The sequence below is a fragment of the Myxine glutinosa genome, chromosome 12 (genome assembly GCF_964187855.1).
Source record: "Myxine glutinosa chromosome 12, kmMyxGlut1.1, whole genome shotgun sequence".
In the NCBI taxonomy this organism is placed as follows: domain Eukaryota; kingdom Metazoa; phylum Chordata; class Myxini; order Myxiniformes; family Myxinidae; genus Myxine; species Myxine glutinosa.
The window spans coordinates 1484819-1502261 of record NC_136272.1 but is presented as its reverse complement, the minus strand read 5'-3'; the positions used below and the strand labels follow the sequence as shown (position 1 = coordinate 1502261).

Genomic DNA, 17443 nt, shown 5'->3' with positions numbered 1-17443 from the left:
TTGTGGTGACGTTTCATCAAAAGTGTGTGTGTGTAGGTTCTGAGAAAAAAGCAAATACCTATTGTTACGTTTGTGGGGGTTGGGGATACCTTAGTCCAGGTAGATTGCATCGATTAGAGTGCTCCGACTGTCATGAAGAAGAAGAAACCTCGATGTATCATAAGTAGGGAATTTGTGTAGATCGGATGTCGGGTAAGCTTGTATCTTTGTCCCCATCAGGGCGGTTGGGCTTGTTAATTAGCGAGGGATTATGGGTAATTAATTCCCTGTTTGTAATTGCCTCTGTAATATTTTCCTATGTTCCTTATGACACCGCACTACAGACTATTCCGGGCAACGGAATACATTCCGGCTTCCTACCTTATGACACCGCACTACAGTAAGAAATCGCCCCTGAAACGCACTAATTAAAAACCAACTGGAAACCAGGCATGAAGCATTACCGTGGATAACACTGACTTGGTGAGCGCAGAGGCACAAAAGCTCTGTGGAGACACGCCCAAAGAGCAGTGATTGGACAGGGATTTGATTAGCACAGAGGACTGGTAAGAAGGGACTATGGGATTGGTGAAGCAGGCACGGATGACGTCAGAGCCGCGTGTACAAAATAGTTGAAGCGGCGGAAATTTCCCCTTCTCGCTTCTTCTGATTCTGGATCTCATTGCGAACGGTCGCATTTTGGCTCTCTCGGCATTGACGTCCTCTCGCCCTTCTCGTTTTGGGTCCGGTGGTGAACGGTCGTGTGCTGACATTTTTCTCTTATCGTTTGGGACCGGGCTTTGTTGGTGAACGGTCGCTATTGCTCTTGCGCAAGGAAGCATCATCGCTAGCGGTCATGTTCCAAGATCTTGCTAGTGGTTGTGAGGAGGGGAACTGCGGACGGAGAGCTGCGGTTTCCGTGCAGAGATCGTGAGGACGGGCACGGCTGGAAGAGCGAGCTGCACGCCAAGCTCGTTCGCTTCGTGTGGGAGGCCTACTCTGGTTAATAAAGCCGGCATTTTCATGTACATTTTAAGCCTGTGTTGTGTGAGTTGATTATTGCAGGTTTGAGGACTGCTGGTGTGATCCGTGAAGGTAAGCGCTCTTCGGTCTCCCCCCCCACCCCCCCACCCCCCACGCGTATTCTCCACTATATTTTGATTAAACACCTTGGAGTGTTAAGCTCGTTTGGTCATGCGTGGCACCCTGCGGTGTTCACTACAGGGTAGTCACACAACACTATTTTGGGGGGCAAGCCCCCCCCCCCCCCCCCACAGACCACCTTAGACCCCAATTTTTTTAATGCCAGGAACAAACTTTGGTACAACACAGGTGATTAAGGTTGTGGTCAAGTTTCATCAGAATTGCATATGTAGTTTCTGAGAAGAAAGCAAATACCGATTTTGCCCGGAGACCTCCACAGGGGCAGATTTTTTTTTTTCATGCCGTGAACAACCTTTTGTCACAACACAACTGTGATAAAAAGGAAGAAGAAGAGGATGCTCGGAGGCGTGATACGTCTCGCCTGCCTATTTATATGCGAACGCTTTGTGTGTGCGATAGGCGGTTTCTACAATCTGAATGAGTTATACAGAGATGAGTGCTGGTTTATCATGGTAAGAAGAGACTGTGATTGATGGCTTATGCGTTAGAAAGCTTTACTCTTTTATATATGCTTTTATATGGCTAACCCCCGCTCCAGCAGAGAAAATGGCCTTAAAATGCATGTTGTTGTATATGCTTTTATATGCTTTGTAGGACTTATGAGATTATTTGTCTATCTGTGTAGGATGTGAAGATCGATTTCAATAAAGCCTCTTATCTTGGAGCGAGGTCGTGGATCATTTTCACGACAACAACAAATACCATTTCTGCCAAATTTGGTCGCAATTCCATCAGCGGTTTCGGAGAAGTTTCAAGTGTTTATGGACTGAAGGAGTGACGGACGGACGGACTGACTGACTGACTGACGACGCACCATCACATCAGCTCTCCTGAACTTTGTTCCAGGTGAGCTAAAAATCACTGTGTTTCAGCCATGGCAATTATTTTTATAAAGCAAGGATAACTTTTTATTCGCATTTAGAATTTTTATGCCTCCGCCTTCGAAGTCGCCGGAGGCATTAAGATTTCTGGTTGTCCGTCCGTCCGTTGTCCGCTAAACCTCGTTTTTCTCAGCAACCATATGTCTAATTGAGACGAAACTTTCAGGGTTGGATTGCACCCATGCAGAATGTTTATATGATAATTGTGAAGTCACAGGTCACGTGGTATGGCAGCCATCTTGGATTAAAAGCAAATAATGAAAAAACTTATTTCTCGGAAACCGCTCAATGGAATTTTTTTTTTTTTACTTGGCACATTGTCAATATCCCAATGGGGAACAAAAGCCTGATAATGATGACATCATAAGTGAAGTGGTATACCAGCCAAAAATGTTTTAATCGAATTCCTTATCCTACAAATCTGAAATTGAATGCACATGATCTGTGACCCATTTGTATTGAAATATTAAATTTATAACATCATAGGTCACGTGGTTTGGCAGCCATATTGGATTTAACCTAAAACCTTTAAAAAACATCTTCTCCCAAACCACCAAATCGATCGACTTGAAACTTTACGTGTGTCTTTGACTAGGCATGGCGATTAAAAAATGATCACGAAAACATCATTAATCACATGGTGTGGCAGCCATATTGGATTGAAATAAAATATTAAATAATTATATCTCTGAAACCACTCACCCTATCGTTGCGAAATTTTACAAATATCATCTAACACTATTGTTGCATATAGTTTGAAAATTATGATGTAGGTCACGTGGTTTGGCAGCCATCTTGGATAGAAAAACAAACCTTATTCGATCAACACCAAACTTCACAAACGTAATCCCCTACCCATACATATGCACATTTTAAAGGTCATACGTCACATGGTGTGGCAGCCATATTAGCTTGAAAGCCGATACTTTAAAAAATCCCTTCTCTGAAACTGCTTCACTGATCAATGTGAAACCTGTCATGGCTGGTAAAAATGTGATACTTGAAAACAGCGAAAGGGATTAAAATCAAACCTTTTTATTTTTAGGACAGTGAACGATGGCATATATACCCGTTGTGGGACTATGCGGAGGCATATTGGTGACACTTTTGCATTGTTCTAGATAAAGTATGTTATCCAGTCTTCAAGTTCACAAAGTACAATAAAACCATGTATTTGTGGTGTTGGAGATACGAGACCTTGAAAATGGCTGAATTGTCAAAATTGGGCTTTTTGGACCCCGGTATCAAACTTCAACACCGCACAGCGCCGTGTTGTACAGATATGTTATGGAGAACTTTTTACCCAGAGTCCACCATATAGTTGTCCATACATGTGCAAAATTTAAATTTGCACCTCAGACATGGAACGAAAACCGATTTCTAGCTGCTTTGTCCACCTGCTGCACACAGCCTAATGGGGAGTACTTGACAATGAGGCTCGATTTTTATTTTGGGTGGTTTCGGATATATAGCGGTGCAACGTTTTTCCAAGATGGCGTATGTAACATGTGACCGAGGACGTCATAATTATGAATCAAAAAATTCTGCAGGTGGAGGTGCTCCTATGGTGAAAATTACGTGTCCAACCAACCGTTGCCAAGAAAAGGAATTTTTTTAATGCAGACATGCACGCACCGCACGCCACACGTACACACACACCGATCGCTTAACTCCATTTTTTCCTTCACGAGCGCAGGGTTATTACTTATTCTGCCGCAAAGGAAATGTGGCACAGGAACTGTAATTTTTCAACTTTATATTTTCAACGAAAAGGAAAAGTTCCCATGCCTTTGGCTTTGGAATGAATAATATTGAACTGATTTTGTGCAAAGTCACTTTGTATACATTGATCATCGACGCACTTTAATATTATAGAAAGCATTGTGGAGCAGAAAGCTGTCATTGGAAATACTAGGGCATGCCCGTACTATATCTATATCTAAAATTATATCCCCCCCCTCTATTTACATGAAATGGTTTGGTCCAAAGCGAACGGCTTGCGAGTACGGTGACAATCCCCCCCCTCTATTTACATGAAATGGTTTGGTCCAAAGCGAACGGCTTGCGAGTACGGTGACAATCCCCCCCCTCTATTTACATGAAATGGTTTGGTCCAAAGCGAACGGCTTGCGGAGTTTGGTAAAGAAATCGCCATAGCGTGCACAAACGCGCAGGAAAGCGAAAGAATCGCAAATTAGTTTTTATTAGTTTTAAAACATAGTTTAACGCCAACATAGCGCCAACATAGTTGTGAAATAAATGAATACGCTCTCAAATGTGCCGTCCGAGGCAGAGTCTGTTCGCCACGTTCCGCACACGTGATAGCTCGCTGCTCTCTGATTGGTTGAATCGTTTTTTGGACATAGCTCGGTAACTACTTGTCCGATTAATTTCAAACCTTGAAAAGGCACATCCTCGGGTCCCCAGCAATATACCTGGCAAGTTGCAAGTATATCGGACCCGTGGTTGTCGAGAAACAGCGGTCACAGACAAACAAACACACACACAGACACACACACACACACACACACACACACACAGAGATTACTGGAATTATAGATAGATACCTTACCGTGCTCCGTGTACGTCACAAGTCCGAGGGAAAGCAGCACTGCGCCCAGGTGGAAGCTCAAACCCTACCAAGAAGGGGCAGCACAAATGTTCTCTTTAATATATTGGAAAGTACAAACTCATCTGTTGATATTTCGGGTGAAAGTACGGGAGCCAAGGCAGGAAATTTGGGTTTACCCTCCAGGTCGGCCTCCCCTTAGCTTCCCAGGTTTATTTGCAGGATATGTGCTTCCTGCACTTGGATTATGTGTAGAGAATTTCGATCCTGCAAGCACGTCTAATTTGACCAAAACGTGAGCTTCGTCTAAGCGGCCATTTTTGTGGTCACTCTCGAGCACAACATTAGGGTCGTTGTTAAATGTTCCTTAATCGATACCATAATTATTCCATACGTGTTCTGGTAATTTTTCCTTGTTGGGAAGCAAAATACAATTGGCAATTTGATCATTGTGCATGTAAAATGTCATGTCTTGGACATATAAAATAGTCATGGAAGCTAATAGGTACCATCCCAAAATCGGACCCATTTGGAAACCAAACATCAAGGCTGCTTTTTCTACCTGTATGATACTTTTCTTGGAATGTTCCACATATTGTACTTGGGTGACCGACATACTCTTTGCTGAATAAATACTTTTTAAACAAACAATTTTATTTTTATTATTTATCAAATGGTGTCTAATTATATAATGTGCCTGTCCGAGTGTCCGTCCTACAATTTTAAATTGACCACAGTGTAATTTACATGATTCACATACCCGTGTGTAGTGAAATTTTATCTCATACAACCCGTTCACCTGGGATCTCTTCCAAATGCATAGCAGGGTGCGCAGACGAAGAAGAAGAATATGACACATATAAAAGTATTATGATTAGCATCTGAAATTACAGTTCAAGTTCAGTTTCCTGAATTACGAGAGCAGAATGTGAACAAGTTTCAGCCTGTCCTTTGCATAAGCACATTGAGTCACATGGATTTTGTTTCTTCTTGCAAGAGCAGGTCCTTCAGCATCTCTGCTTCCAGATTTTGAGGGCACGCAGCACGAAGCATCAGCAGGGACTTTACACCATTACTCGAGGAGGTCTATCCAAATTTGAATGGGTCAGCAATCACCACCATTGGTGATCAGCCTTCACCCAGATGTCTACCTGAAGTGAGAGGTCTATCCAAACTTGAATGGGTCAGCAATAACCACCATCGGTGATCAGCCTTCACCCAGATGTCTACCTGAAGTGAGAGGTCTATCCAAACTTGAATGGGTCAGCAATAACCACCATCGGTGATCAGCCTTCAACAATATGTATACCTGAAGTGAGAGGTCTATCCAAACTTAAATGGGTCAGCAATAACCACCATTGGTGATCAGCCTTCACCCCGATGTCTACCTGAAGTGAGAGGTCTATCCAAATTTGAATGGGTCAGCAATAACCACCATTGGTGATCAGCCTTCACCCAGATGTCTACCTGAAGTGAGAGGTCTATCCAAACTTAAATGGGTCAGCAATAACCACCATTGGTGATCAGCCTTCACCCAGATGTCTACCTGAAGTGAGAGGTCTATCCAAACTTAAATGGGTCAGCAATAACCACCATTGGTGATCAGCCTTCACCCCGATGTCTACTTGAAGTGAGAGGTCTAACCAAACTTGAATGGGTCAGCAATAACCACCATTGGTGATCAGCCTTCACCCAGATGTCTACCTGAAGTGAGAGGTCTATCCAAACTTGAATGGGTCAGCAATAACCACCATTGGTGATCAGCCTTCACCCAGATGTCTACTTGAAGTGAGAGGTCTAACCAAACTTGAATGGGTCAGCAATAACCACCATTGGTGATCAGCCTTCACCCAGATGTCTACCTGAAGTGAGAGGTCTATCCAAACTTGAATGGGTCAGCAATAACCACCATTGGTGATCAGCCTTCACCCAGATGTCTACCTGAAGTGAGAGGTCTATCCAAACTTGAATGGGTCAGCAATAACCACCATTGGTGATCAGCCTTCACCCAGATGTCTACCTGAAGTGAGAGGTCTAACCAAACTTGAATGGGTCAGCAATAACCACCATTGGTGATCAGCCTTCACCCCGATGTCTACCTGAAGTGAGAGGTCTATCCAAACTTGAATGGGTCAGCAATAACCACCATTGGTGATCAGCCTTCACCCAGATGTCTACCTGAAGTGAGAGGTCTATCCAAACTTGAATGGGTCAGCAATAACCACCATTGGTGATCAGCCTTCACCCCGATGTCTACCTGAAGTGAGAGGTCTATCCAAACTTGAATGGGTCAGCAATAACCACCATTGGTGATCAGCCTTCACCCCGATGTCTACCTGAAGTGAGAGGTCTATCCAAACTTGAATGGGTCAGCAAAAACCACCATTGGTGATCAGCCTTCACCCAGATGTCTACCTGAAGTGAGAGGTCTATCCAAACTTGAATGGGTCAGCAATAACCACCATTGGTGATCAGCCTTCACCCAGATGTCTACCTGAAGTGAGAGGTCTATCCAAACTTGAATGGGTCAGCAATAACCACCATTGGTGATCAGCCTTCACCCCGATGTCTACCTGAAGTGAGAGGTCTATCCAAACTTGAATGGGTCAGCAATAACCACCATTGGTGATCAGCCTTCACCCCGATGTCTACCTGAAGTGAGAGGTCTATCCAAACTTGAATGGGTCAGCAATAACCACCATCGGTGATCAGCCTTCAACAATATGTATACCTGAAGTGAGAGGTCTATCCAAACTTGAATGGGTCAGCAATAACCACCATTGGTGATCAGCCTTCACCCCGATGTCTACCTGAAGTGAGAGGTCTATCCAAACTTGAATGGGTCAGCAATAACCACCATCGGTGATCAGCCTTCAACAATATGTATACCTGAAGTGAGAGGTCTATCCAAACTTGAATGGGTCAGCAATAACCACCATTGGTGATCAGCCTTCAACAATATGTATACCTGAAGTAAGGAACGCAGAACATGCAATCAGAATTCGTCATCGGTAGGTGGTAATGATTTCAGATCGGCCTTTGGAGCGTAAAGGTGTACTCGCAAGCTGTCAAGATCAGGAAAGTCACCCACAGGTTGATGTAGTCGATTGACCAACTCTGTTCCAATCTTCACCACACCATTGACGATCTCATCTGGAATTGTATTTTGTCCTTCGAAATCAGGACATATTCCAGCAATCACAGACTCGATATTGTGCATGGCGAGAGCATTCCCGAATCGTTTCTTCCCCCTTGCCCAAAGAGAAGCTACTGGTGTCACAACCGCCAAGAGCATGAATAAGGGGACGTGACCTTGTTATATTCTCCGAGATGGCTCGTGATCCTGTATGGATTGGGATGAAGTAGCCTTGTGCTTCCAGATACAACTCCTCCTGTCCCATCTTGGCCAGTTTTGGATATTGATGGAGCGCAATAACGACAATATCTGTGCCTGATCCTCTAATTAGGGTTATCTTCATCCCGTTTGTGACACTTTATAAATGTGTACGAACAATCTCGTGTCTGACTGTTCGTGGTTACTCGACAGACGTTCAATATTACCATGCTCGAGTGTATTATCCAGGAGAGAAGGAAGTAAGACTACTCTTTCTCTTCCTCCATATCCACCAGATAGGACAAGTGTTAGGCCCATGGGAGGCTCTGGTAGGTCCTCAGACCATCTGCCAAACAGGAACCGGAGAAGTTTCATTTTGTTTCGAGCGTTTGCCAATACGTCTTCCCTCATTTGATGTTCTTTCTTAGCATCCTTCCGTCGGTTGTGGCATCCACTAGGCAAACTTCTCCCATTCTTATCTCGAATTCCACTCAAGCCATCGTATCTGTCATCTACCAGGTGTACAGTAACTCGACACAGGATGTTTTTCATTCCCAGTAGTCGATCAGCATACTTTCAAATGATTTAATCTTCAAATGGCTTATGGGTTCTGATGAATCCCAGGACATCAACAATAACTGCAGTTACACGGTTAGTGGATGTTATTTCCACTGGCAATTCCTGGAGCTGTAACTTCTTCTTGAAAATATTCAGCAGTGCACTCTTATTACCTGTACGCAGGTTGATGTCTTCATTGTCTCCATTCCTTTCTGCCATTGCTGCTGGATACTGACTCATCTCTGCTGTCGCATTCATCTCTACCATCTGTATTTGTGTATTTCTACGCTCGTTTTCAAGTAGCGCTCTTTTGAGGATCAGAATTACTGCAGCACGTTCTGCATTCGCTTGTTTGGGAATAATTTGTTTGTCTTTACCTGACTTGCCTCATGCATGGTGCGTACATTTACCTTGGGCAGGTTTCCCGTTTTAATATATGCAACAAGTGCCTTTTGGGCTTCCGATCGAGGATGAATAAGGTCGTGTGCTACTCCTGCAGGTGATACTAGACCATCTGCTACATTCATCAAGTCGTAGGTCATGTGCTACTCCTGCAGGTGATACTAGACCATCTGCTACATTCATCGAGTTGTAGGTCGTGTGCTACTCCTGCAGGTGCTACTAGACCATCTGCTACATTCATCAAGTCGTAGGTCATGTGCTACTCCTGCAGGTGATACTAGACCATCTGCTACATTCATCAAGTCGTAGGTCATGTGCTACTCCTGCAGGTGCTACGAGACCATCTGCTACATTCATCAAGTCGTAGGTCGTGTGCTACTCCTGCAGGTGATACTAGACCATCTGCTACATTCATCAAGTCGTAGGTCGTGTGCTACTCCTGCAGGTGCTACGAGACCATCTGCTACATCCATCAAGTTGTAGGTCGTGTGCTACTCCTGCAGGTGCTACGAGACCATCTGCTACATTCATCAAGTCGTAGGTCGTGTGCTACTCCTGCAGGTGCTATGAGACCATCTGCTACATGCATCAAGTCATAGGTCGTGTGCTACTCCTGCAGGTGATACTAGACCATCTGCTACATTCATCAAGTCGTAGGTCGTGTGCTACTCCTGCAGCTGATACTAGACCATCTGCTACATTCATCAAGTCGTAGGTCGTGTGCTACTCCTGCAGGTGCTACGAGACCATCTGCTACATTCATCAAGTCGTAGGTCATGTGCTACTCCTGCAGGTGATACTAGACCATCTGCTACATTCATCAAGTCGTAGGTCGTGTGCTACTCCTGCAGCTGATACTAGACCATCTGCTACATTCATCAAGTCGTAGGTCATGTGCTACTCCTGCAGGTGATACTAGACCATCTGCTACATTCATCAAGTCGTAGGTCATGTGCTACTCCTGCAGGTGATACTAGACCATCTGCTACATTCATCGAGTTGTAGGTCGTGTGCTACTCCTGCAGGTGCTACTAGACCATCTGCTACATTCATCAAGTCGTAGGTCATGTGCTACTCCTGCAGGTGATACTAGACCATCTGCTACATTCATCAAGTCGTAGGTCATGTGCTACTCCTGCAGGTGCTACGAGACCATCTGCTACATTCATCAAGTCGTAGGTCGTGTGCTACTCCTGCAGGTGATACTAGACCATCTGCTACATTCATCAAGTCGTAGGTCGTGTGCTACTCCTGCAGGTGCTACGAGACCATCTGCTACATCCATCAAGTTGTAGGTCGTGTGCTACTCCTGCAGGTGCTACGAGACCATCTGCTACATTCATCAAGTCGTAGGTCGTGTGCTACTCCTGCAGGTGCTACGAGACCATCTGCTACATGCATCAAGTCATAGGTCGTGTGCTACTCCTGCAGGTGATACGAGACCATCTACTACATGCATCAAGTCATAGGTTGTGTGCTACTCCTGCAGGTGCTACTAGACCATCCGCTACATTCATCAAGTCGTAGGTCGTGTGCTACTCCTGCAGGTGCTACGAGACCATCCGCTACATTCATCAAGTCGTAGGTCGTGTGCTACTCCTGCAGGTGCTACGAGACCATCTGCTACATGCATCAAGTCATAGGTCGTGTGCTACTCCTGCAGGTGCTACTAGACCATCTGCTACATTCATCAAGTCGTAGGTCGTGTGCTACTCCTGCAGGTGCTACTAGACCATCTGCTACATTCATCAAGTCGTAGGTCGTGTGCTACTAGACCATCTGCTACATTTATCAAGTCGTAGGTCGTGTGCTACTCCTGCAGGTGATACTAGACCATCTGCTACATTCATCAAGTCGTAGGTCGCGTGCTACTCCTGCAGGTGCTACTAGACCATCTGCTACATTCATCAAGTCGTAGGTCGTGTGCTACTCCTGCAGGTGCTACTAGACCATCTGCTACATTCATCAAGTCGTAGGTCGTGTGCTACTAGACCATCTGCTACATTTATCAAGTCGTAGGTCGTGTGCTACTCCTGCAGGTGATACTAGACCATCTGCTACATTCATCAAGTCGTAGGTCGTGTGCTACTCCTGCAGGTGCTACTAGACCATCTGCTACATTGATCAAGTCATAGGTCGTGTGCTACTCCTGCAGGTGATACCAGACCATCTGCTACATTCATCAAGTCATAGGTCGTGTGCTACTCCTGCAGGTGCTACTAGACCATCTGCTACATTCATCAAGTCGTAGGTCGTGTGCTACTCCTGCAGGTGCTACGAGACCATCCGCTACATTCATCAAGTCGTAGGTCGTGTGCTACTCCTGCAGGTGCTACGAGACCATCTGCTACATGCATCAAGTCATAGGTCGTGTGCTACTCCTGCAGGTGCTACTAGACCATCTGCTACATTCATCAAGTCGTAGGTCGTGTGCTACTCCTGCAGGTGCTACTAGACCATCTGCTACATTCATCAAGTCGTAGGTCGTGTGCTACTAGACCATCTGCTACATTTATCAAGTCGTAGGTCGTGTGCTACTCCTGCAGGTGATACTAGACCATCTGCTACATTCATCAAGTCGTAGGTCGCGTGCTACTCCTGCAGGTGCTACTAGACCATCTGCTACATTCATCAAGTCGTAGGTCGTGTGCTACTCCTGCAGGTGCTACTAGACCATCTGCTACATTCATCAAGTCGTAGGTCGTGTGCTACTAGACCATCTGCTACATTTATCAAGTCGTAGGTCGTGTGCTACTCCTGCAGGTGATACTAGACCATCTGCTACATTCATCAAGTCGTAGGTCGTGTGCTACTCCTGCAGGTGCTACTAGACCATCTGCTACATTGATCAAGTCATAGGTCGTGTGCTACTCCTGCAGGTGATACCAGACCATCTGCTACATTCATCAAGTCATAGGTCGTGTGCTACTCCTGCAGGTGCTACTAGACCATCTGCTACATTCATCAAGTCGTAGGTCGTGTGCTACTCCTGCAGGTGATACCAGACCATCTGCTACATTCATCAAGTCATAGGTCGTGTGCTACTCCTGCAGGTGCTACGAGACCATCTGCTACATTCATCAAGTCGTAGGTCGTGTGCTACTCCTGCAGGTGATACTCGACCATCTGCTACATTCATCAAGTCGTAGGTCGTGTGCTACTCCTGCAGGTGCGACTAGACCATCTGCTACATTCATCAAATCGTAGGTCGTGTGCTACTCCTGCAGGTGCTACTCGACCATCTGCTACATTCATCAAGTCGTAGGTCGTGTGCTACTAGACCATCTGCTACATTTATCAAGTCGTAGGTCGTGTGCTACTCCTGCAGGTGATACTAGACCATCTGCTACATTCATCAAGTCGTAGGTCGTGTGCTACTCCTGCAGGTGCTACTCGACCATCTGCTACATTCATCAAGTCGTAGGTCGTGTGCTACTCCTGCAGGTGATACTCGACCATCTGCTACATTCATCAAGTCGTAGGTCGTGTGCTACTAGACCATCTGCTACATTCATCAAGTCGTAAGTCGTGTGCTACTCCTGCAGGTGATACTAAACCATCTGCTACATTCATCAAGTCGTAGGTCGTGTGCTACTCCTGCAGGTGATACTCGACCATCTGCTACATTCATCAAGTCGTAGGTCGTGTGCTACTAGACCATCTGCTACATTCATCAAGTCGTAGGTCGTGTGCTACTCCTGCAGGTGATACGACACCATCTGCTACATTCATCAAGTCATTTTGTGTGGCATTGGTGAAAGGTTTGATAATCTGAATCTGTGAAAATAAATGATGGACTCCGCCACGTGACTCGTTTCCTCTTTTTTGCGTTGCTTTGTTTTGTTCATGAGGAGACGCCTCCAAATCTCGCCCCTTGCCCCTCCCCTCCTAAACTCCCCCCTTGCCCCTCCCCTCCTAAACTCCCCCCTCGCCCCTCCCCTTCAAAACTCGCCCCCAGCCCCTTCCCTTCAAATCTCACCCCCTACCATCCCTCTCCAATTCTCCCCCCTCCACCCTCCTCCTCAAAGCTGCTAGCTAGTCGGCTGGAGTCAAATGAGTCGGAGAATTCACCTCTTCCATTCTACTGCTCAGTTTGACAAGAATGTTGTGCTTGTCTATGGTGGTGTCGTTTAGTGTATTACCAAGGGCAGCAATGAGCTCACCAATCCGTCATAAATGTCACATCAACATGTCCGGTTGAGCACCAATCCTCAAGAGCACTCCAGCGTTGGGCCTTCAGGCCTTTGTATACACGCATATGGGCATTCGTTGCCTCGTAATATCCTCTACCATCCATAATTTTGTTTGCTCTTCCTTCAAGAAGCAGCTCGCTGTCCACAAACAGCTCTTTCAACGCACATCCTGCCATTGGCTTGTCCACCGATCCCAAGGAATTAATCATGAGGTGGAATCCCCCAAGGTGAAGAATTAGGTTCAGGAAGTCACTTGGATTTTGCTGGCGTCATGTGTAACTCATTTCGTATGCAGCCCCATCCTGAGTCACCACCTAGTCCTAGTTTCATGCAGGTACTGTACGCAGAGCAGATCTTGTACACAGAGCAGGTACTGTATGCAGAGGAAATACTGTATGCAGAGCAGGTACTGTATGCAGAGCAGGTACTGTACACAGAGAAGGTACTGTACGCAGAGGAAATACTGTATGCAGAGCAGGTACTGTATGCAGAGCAGGCACTGTGCGCAGAGCAGGTACTGTACGCAGAGGAAATACTGTATGCAGAGCAGGTACTGTATGCAGAGCAGGTACTGTGCGCAGATCAGGCACTGTGCGCAGAGCAGGCACTGTACGCAGAGCAGGTACTGTATGCAGAGCAGGTACTGTATGCAGAGCAGGTACTGTATGCAGAGCAAGTACTGTACGTAGAGCAGGTACTGTACGCAGAGCAGGTACTGTATGCAGAGCAGGTACTGTACGCAGAGCAGGTACTGTACGCAGAGCAGGTACTGTACGCAGAGCAGGTACTGTACGCAGACCTTCACTCACCACACAAGGATTTGGAGGAGACTGCCACAAAAATGGACAGTGTCCAATAGAAGTAACTGAACTGTTGTTCATTGAGATATTTGCATGGAACACTTTGCATTCTGGACATTTTTTTTGGGATACAGAATCGAGGCTCGTGTAAGAACTAACACATTGAACAACATGAAAACATGCATGGACACATAAAACATACAATGAAGGGAGCGAGAGACAAGAGGGGCAGAGAGAGGGAAGCACACAAGCACAGCAACAGTAGAGAACAGGGAACATCGGGAGATCTGTGGAAGGGGGAGGCTCGGTCTCCCAGCCAGGTAAAATAGCCACAACATTCAGAGAAAAGTAACATTCAGGAAGAAAAACATGGCCTTCATTTTGATCATCTTTGACCATCATCATTTGACCAATTTTGGTTTCCAAATCGGTCCGATTTTGGGATTGTACCTATTAGCTTCCATAACTATTTTATATGTCCAAGACATGACATTTTACATGCACAATGATAAAATTGCCAATTGTATTTTGCTTCCCAACAAGGAAAAATTACCAGAACACGTATGAAATGATTATGTTATCAATTAAGCAACACACCGTCCTAATCCATGTGCAGGAAGGACATGTCATGCAAATAAAACCAGGAAACCATATGCACACCTTGAAACAGGAAGTGATTCGGCCAAAGAAAAAAAAAAATCACAAACCAATACAATGTGCTCAAAGTTAGAGCCAATGGCAGCTGCTGATACAACATGTGGGGTAATGTACCAGTAATGTGCCACGTACCACCATTGAGGGGTAATAACATGGAGCTTTGATTTTAGAATGGTACGTCATACATGAAACTCACATGAAGCAATGCACTGGCACCATACGTCAGAAGGATTGCTGGAAGTTTTCCCAACTGCAAAGAATTCTTGAAAACATCTGCAAAACAAAAGAGCAAAACATCAATGTTAAGATGTTATTGAAAAACCTGATTCGTTTGAGTTCTCAGTGTTGGTTAACGAGCAGCCCAATCACATCCAGGCGAACAAGGTAAAAGGCCAATCACATCCAGGCGATCACAGCAAAAGGCCAATCATGTACAAGCGATCACAGTAAAAAGGCCAATCATGTACAAGCGATCACAGTAAAAAGGCACTCACATCCAGGCGATTACAGCAAAAGGCCAATCATGTACAAGCGATCACAGTAAAAAGGCCAATCATGTACAAGCGATCACAGTAAAAAGCCAATCATGCACAAGCGATCACAGCAAAACGCCAATCATGTACAAGCGATCACAGTAAAAAGGCACTCACATCCAGGCGATCACAGCAAAAGGCCAATCATGTACAAGCGATCACAGTAAAAAGGCCAATCATGTACAAGCGACCACAGTAAAAAGCCAATCATTTACAAGCGATCACAGCAAAAGGCCAATCATGTACAAGCGATCACAGTAAAAAGCCACTCACATCCAGGCGATCATAGTAAAAAGCCACTCACATCCAGGCGATCACAGTAAAAAGCCAATCATGTACAAGCGATCACAGTAAAAAGCCACTCACATCCAGGCGATCACAGTAAAAAGGCCAATCATGTACAAGCGATCACAGTAAAAAGCCACTCACATCCAGGCGATCACAGTAAAAGGCCAATCACGTACAAGCGATCACAGTAAAAAGGCCAATCATGTACAAGCGATCACAGTAAAAAGCCACTCACATCCAGGCGATCACAGTAAAAAGGCCAATCATGTACAAGCGATCACAGTAAAAGGCCAATCACGTACAAGCGATCACAGTAAAAAGGCCAATCATGTACAAGCGATCACAGTAAAAAGCCACTCACATCCAGGCGATCACAGTAAAAAGGCCAATCATGTACAAGCGATCACAGTAAAAAGCCACACATCCAGGCGATCACAGCAAAAAGGCCAATCATGTACAAGCGATCACAGTAAAAAGCCACTCACATCCAGGCGATCACAGTAAAAAGCCAATCATGTACAAGCGATCACAGCAAAAGGCCAATCATGCACAAGCGATCACAGCAAAAGGCCAATCATGTACAAGCGATCACAGTAAAAAGCCACTCACATCCAGGCGATCACAGTAAAAAGCCAATCATGTACAAGCGACCACAGTAAAAAGCCAATCATGTACAAGCGACCACAGTAAAAAGCCAATCATGTACAAGCGATCACAGTAAAAAGCCACTCACATCCAGGCGATCATAGTAAAAAGCCACTCACATCCAGGCGATCACAGTAAAAAGCCAATCATGTACAAGCGATCACAGCAAAAGGCCACTCACATCCAGGCCATCACAGTAAAAAGCCAATCATGTACAAGCGATCACAGTAAAAAGCCACTCACATCCAGGCGATCACAGCAAAAGGCCAATCATGTACAAGCGATCACAGTAAAAAGCCACTCACATCCAGGCGATCACAGTAAAAAGCCAATCATGTACAAGCGATCACAGTAAAAAGCCACTCACATCCAGGCAATCACAGTAAAAAGCCACTCACATCCAGGCGATCATAGTAAAAAGCCACTCACATCCAGGCGATCACAGTAAAAAGCCACTCACATCCAGGCGATCACAGTAAAAAGCCACTCACATCCAGGCGATCACAGTAAAAAGCCACTCACATCCAGGCGATCATAGTAAAAAGCCACTCACATCCAGGCGATCACAGTAAAAAGCCACTCACATCCAGGCGATCACAGTAAAAAGCCACTCACATCCAGGCCATCACAGTAAAAAGCCAATCATGTACAAGCGATCACAGTAAAAAGCCACTCACATCCAGGCGATCACAGTAAAAAGCCACCCACATCCAGGCGATCATAATAAAAAGCCACTCACATCCAGGCGATCACAGTAAAAAGCCAATCATGTACAAGCGATCATAGTAAAAAGCCACTCACATCCAGGCGATCACAGTAAAAAGCCACCCACATCCAGGCGATCATAGTAAAAAGCCACTCACATCCAGGCGATCACAGTAAAAAGCCAATCATGTACAAGCGATCACAGCAAAAGGCCACTCACATCCAGGCCATCACAGTAAAAAGCCAATCATGTACAAGCGATCACAGTAAAAAGCCACTCACATCCAGGCGATCACAGCAAAAGGCCAATCATGTACAAGCGATCACAGTAAAAAGCCACTCACATCCAGGCGATCACAGTAAAAAGCCAATCATGTACAAGCGATCACAGTAAAAAGCCACTCATGTACAAGCGATCACAGTAAAAAGCCACTCACATCCAGGCGATCACAGTAAAAAGCCAATCATGTACAAGCGATCACAGCAAAAGGCCAATCATGTACAAGCGATCACAGTAAAAAGCCACTCACATCCAGGCGATCACAGTAAAAAGCCACTCACATCCAGGCGATCACAGTAAAAAGCCACTCACATCCAGGCGATCACAGTAAAAGGCCAATCATGTACAAGCGATCACAGTAAAAAGCCACTCACATCCAGGCGATCACAGTAAAAGGCCAATCATGTACAAGCGATCACATTAAAAAGCCACTCACATCCAGGCGATCACAGTAA

At 45.3% G+C, this 17443-nt stretch overlaps 1 protein-coding gene across 3 annotated transcripts in view; it reads right to left on the bottom strand.

Moving 5' to 3' along the window:
- The window catches only part of PORCN (porcupine O-acyltransferase), an 81586-nt gene that overhangs the window by 19071 nt on the left and 45072 nt on the right, over window positions 1-17443 (bottom strand). For all 3 annotated transcript variants that reach the window (XR_013621029.1, XM_068133398.2, XM_068133399.2), the window contains exons 11-12: window positions 14734-14810; window positions 4597-4660 (exon numbers count right to left, since the gene is read on the bottom strand). Coding sequence is in view for 2 of the 3 variants with exons in the window: in XM_068133398.2 (XP_067989499.2) it covers window positions 4597-4660; window positions 14734-14810 (141 nt within the window). In the remaining variant the exon portion in view is untranslated. The remainder of the gene's footprint in view (window positions 1-4596; window positions 4661-14733; window positions 14811-17443) is intronic.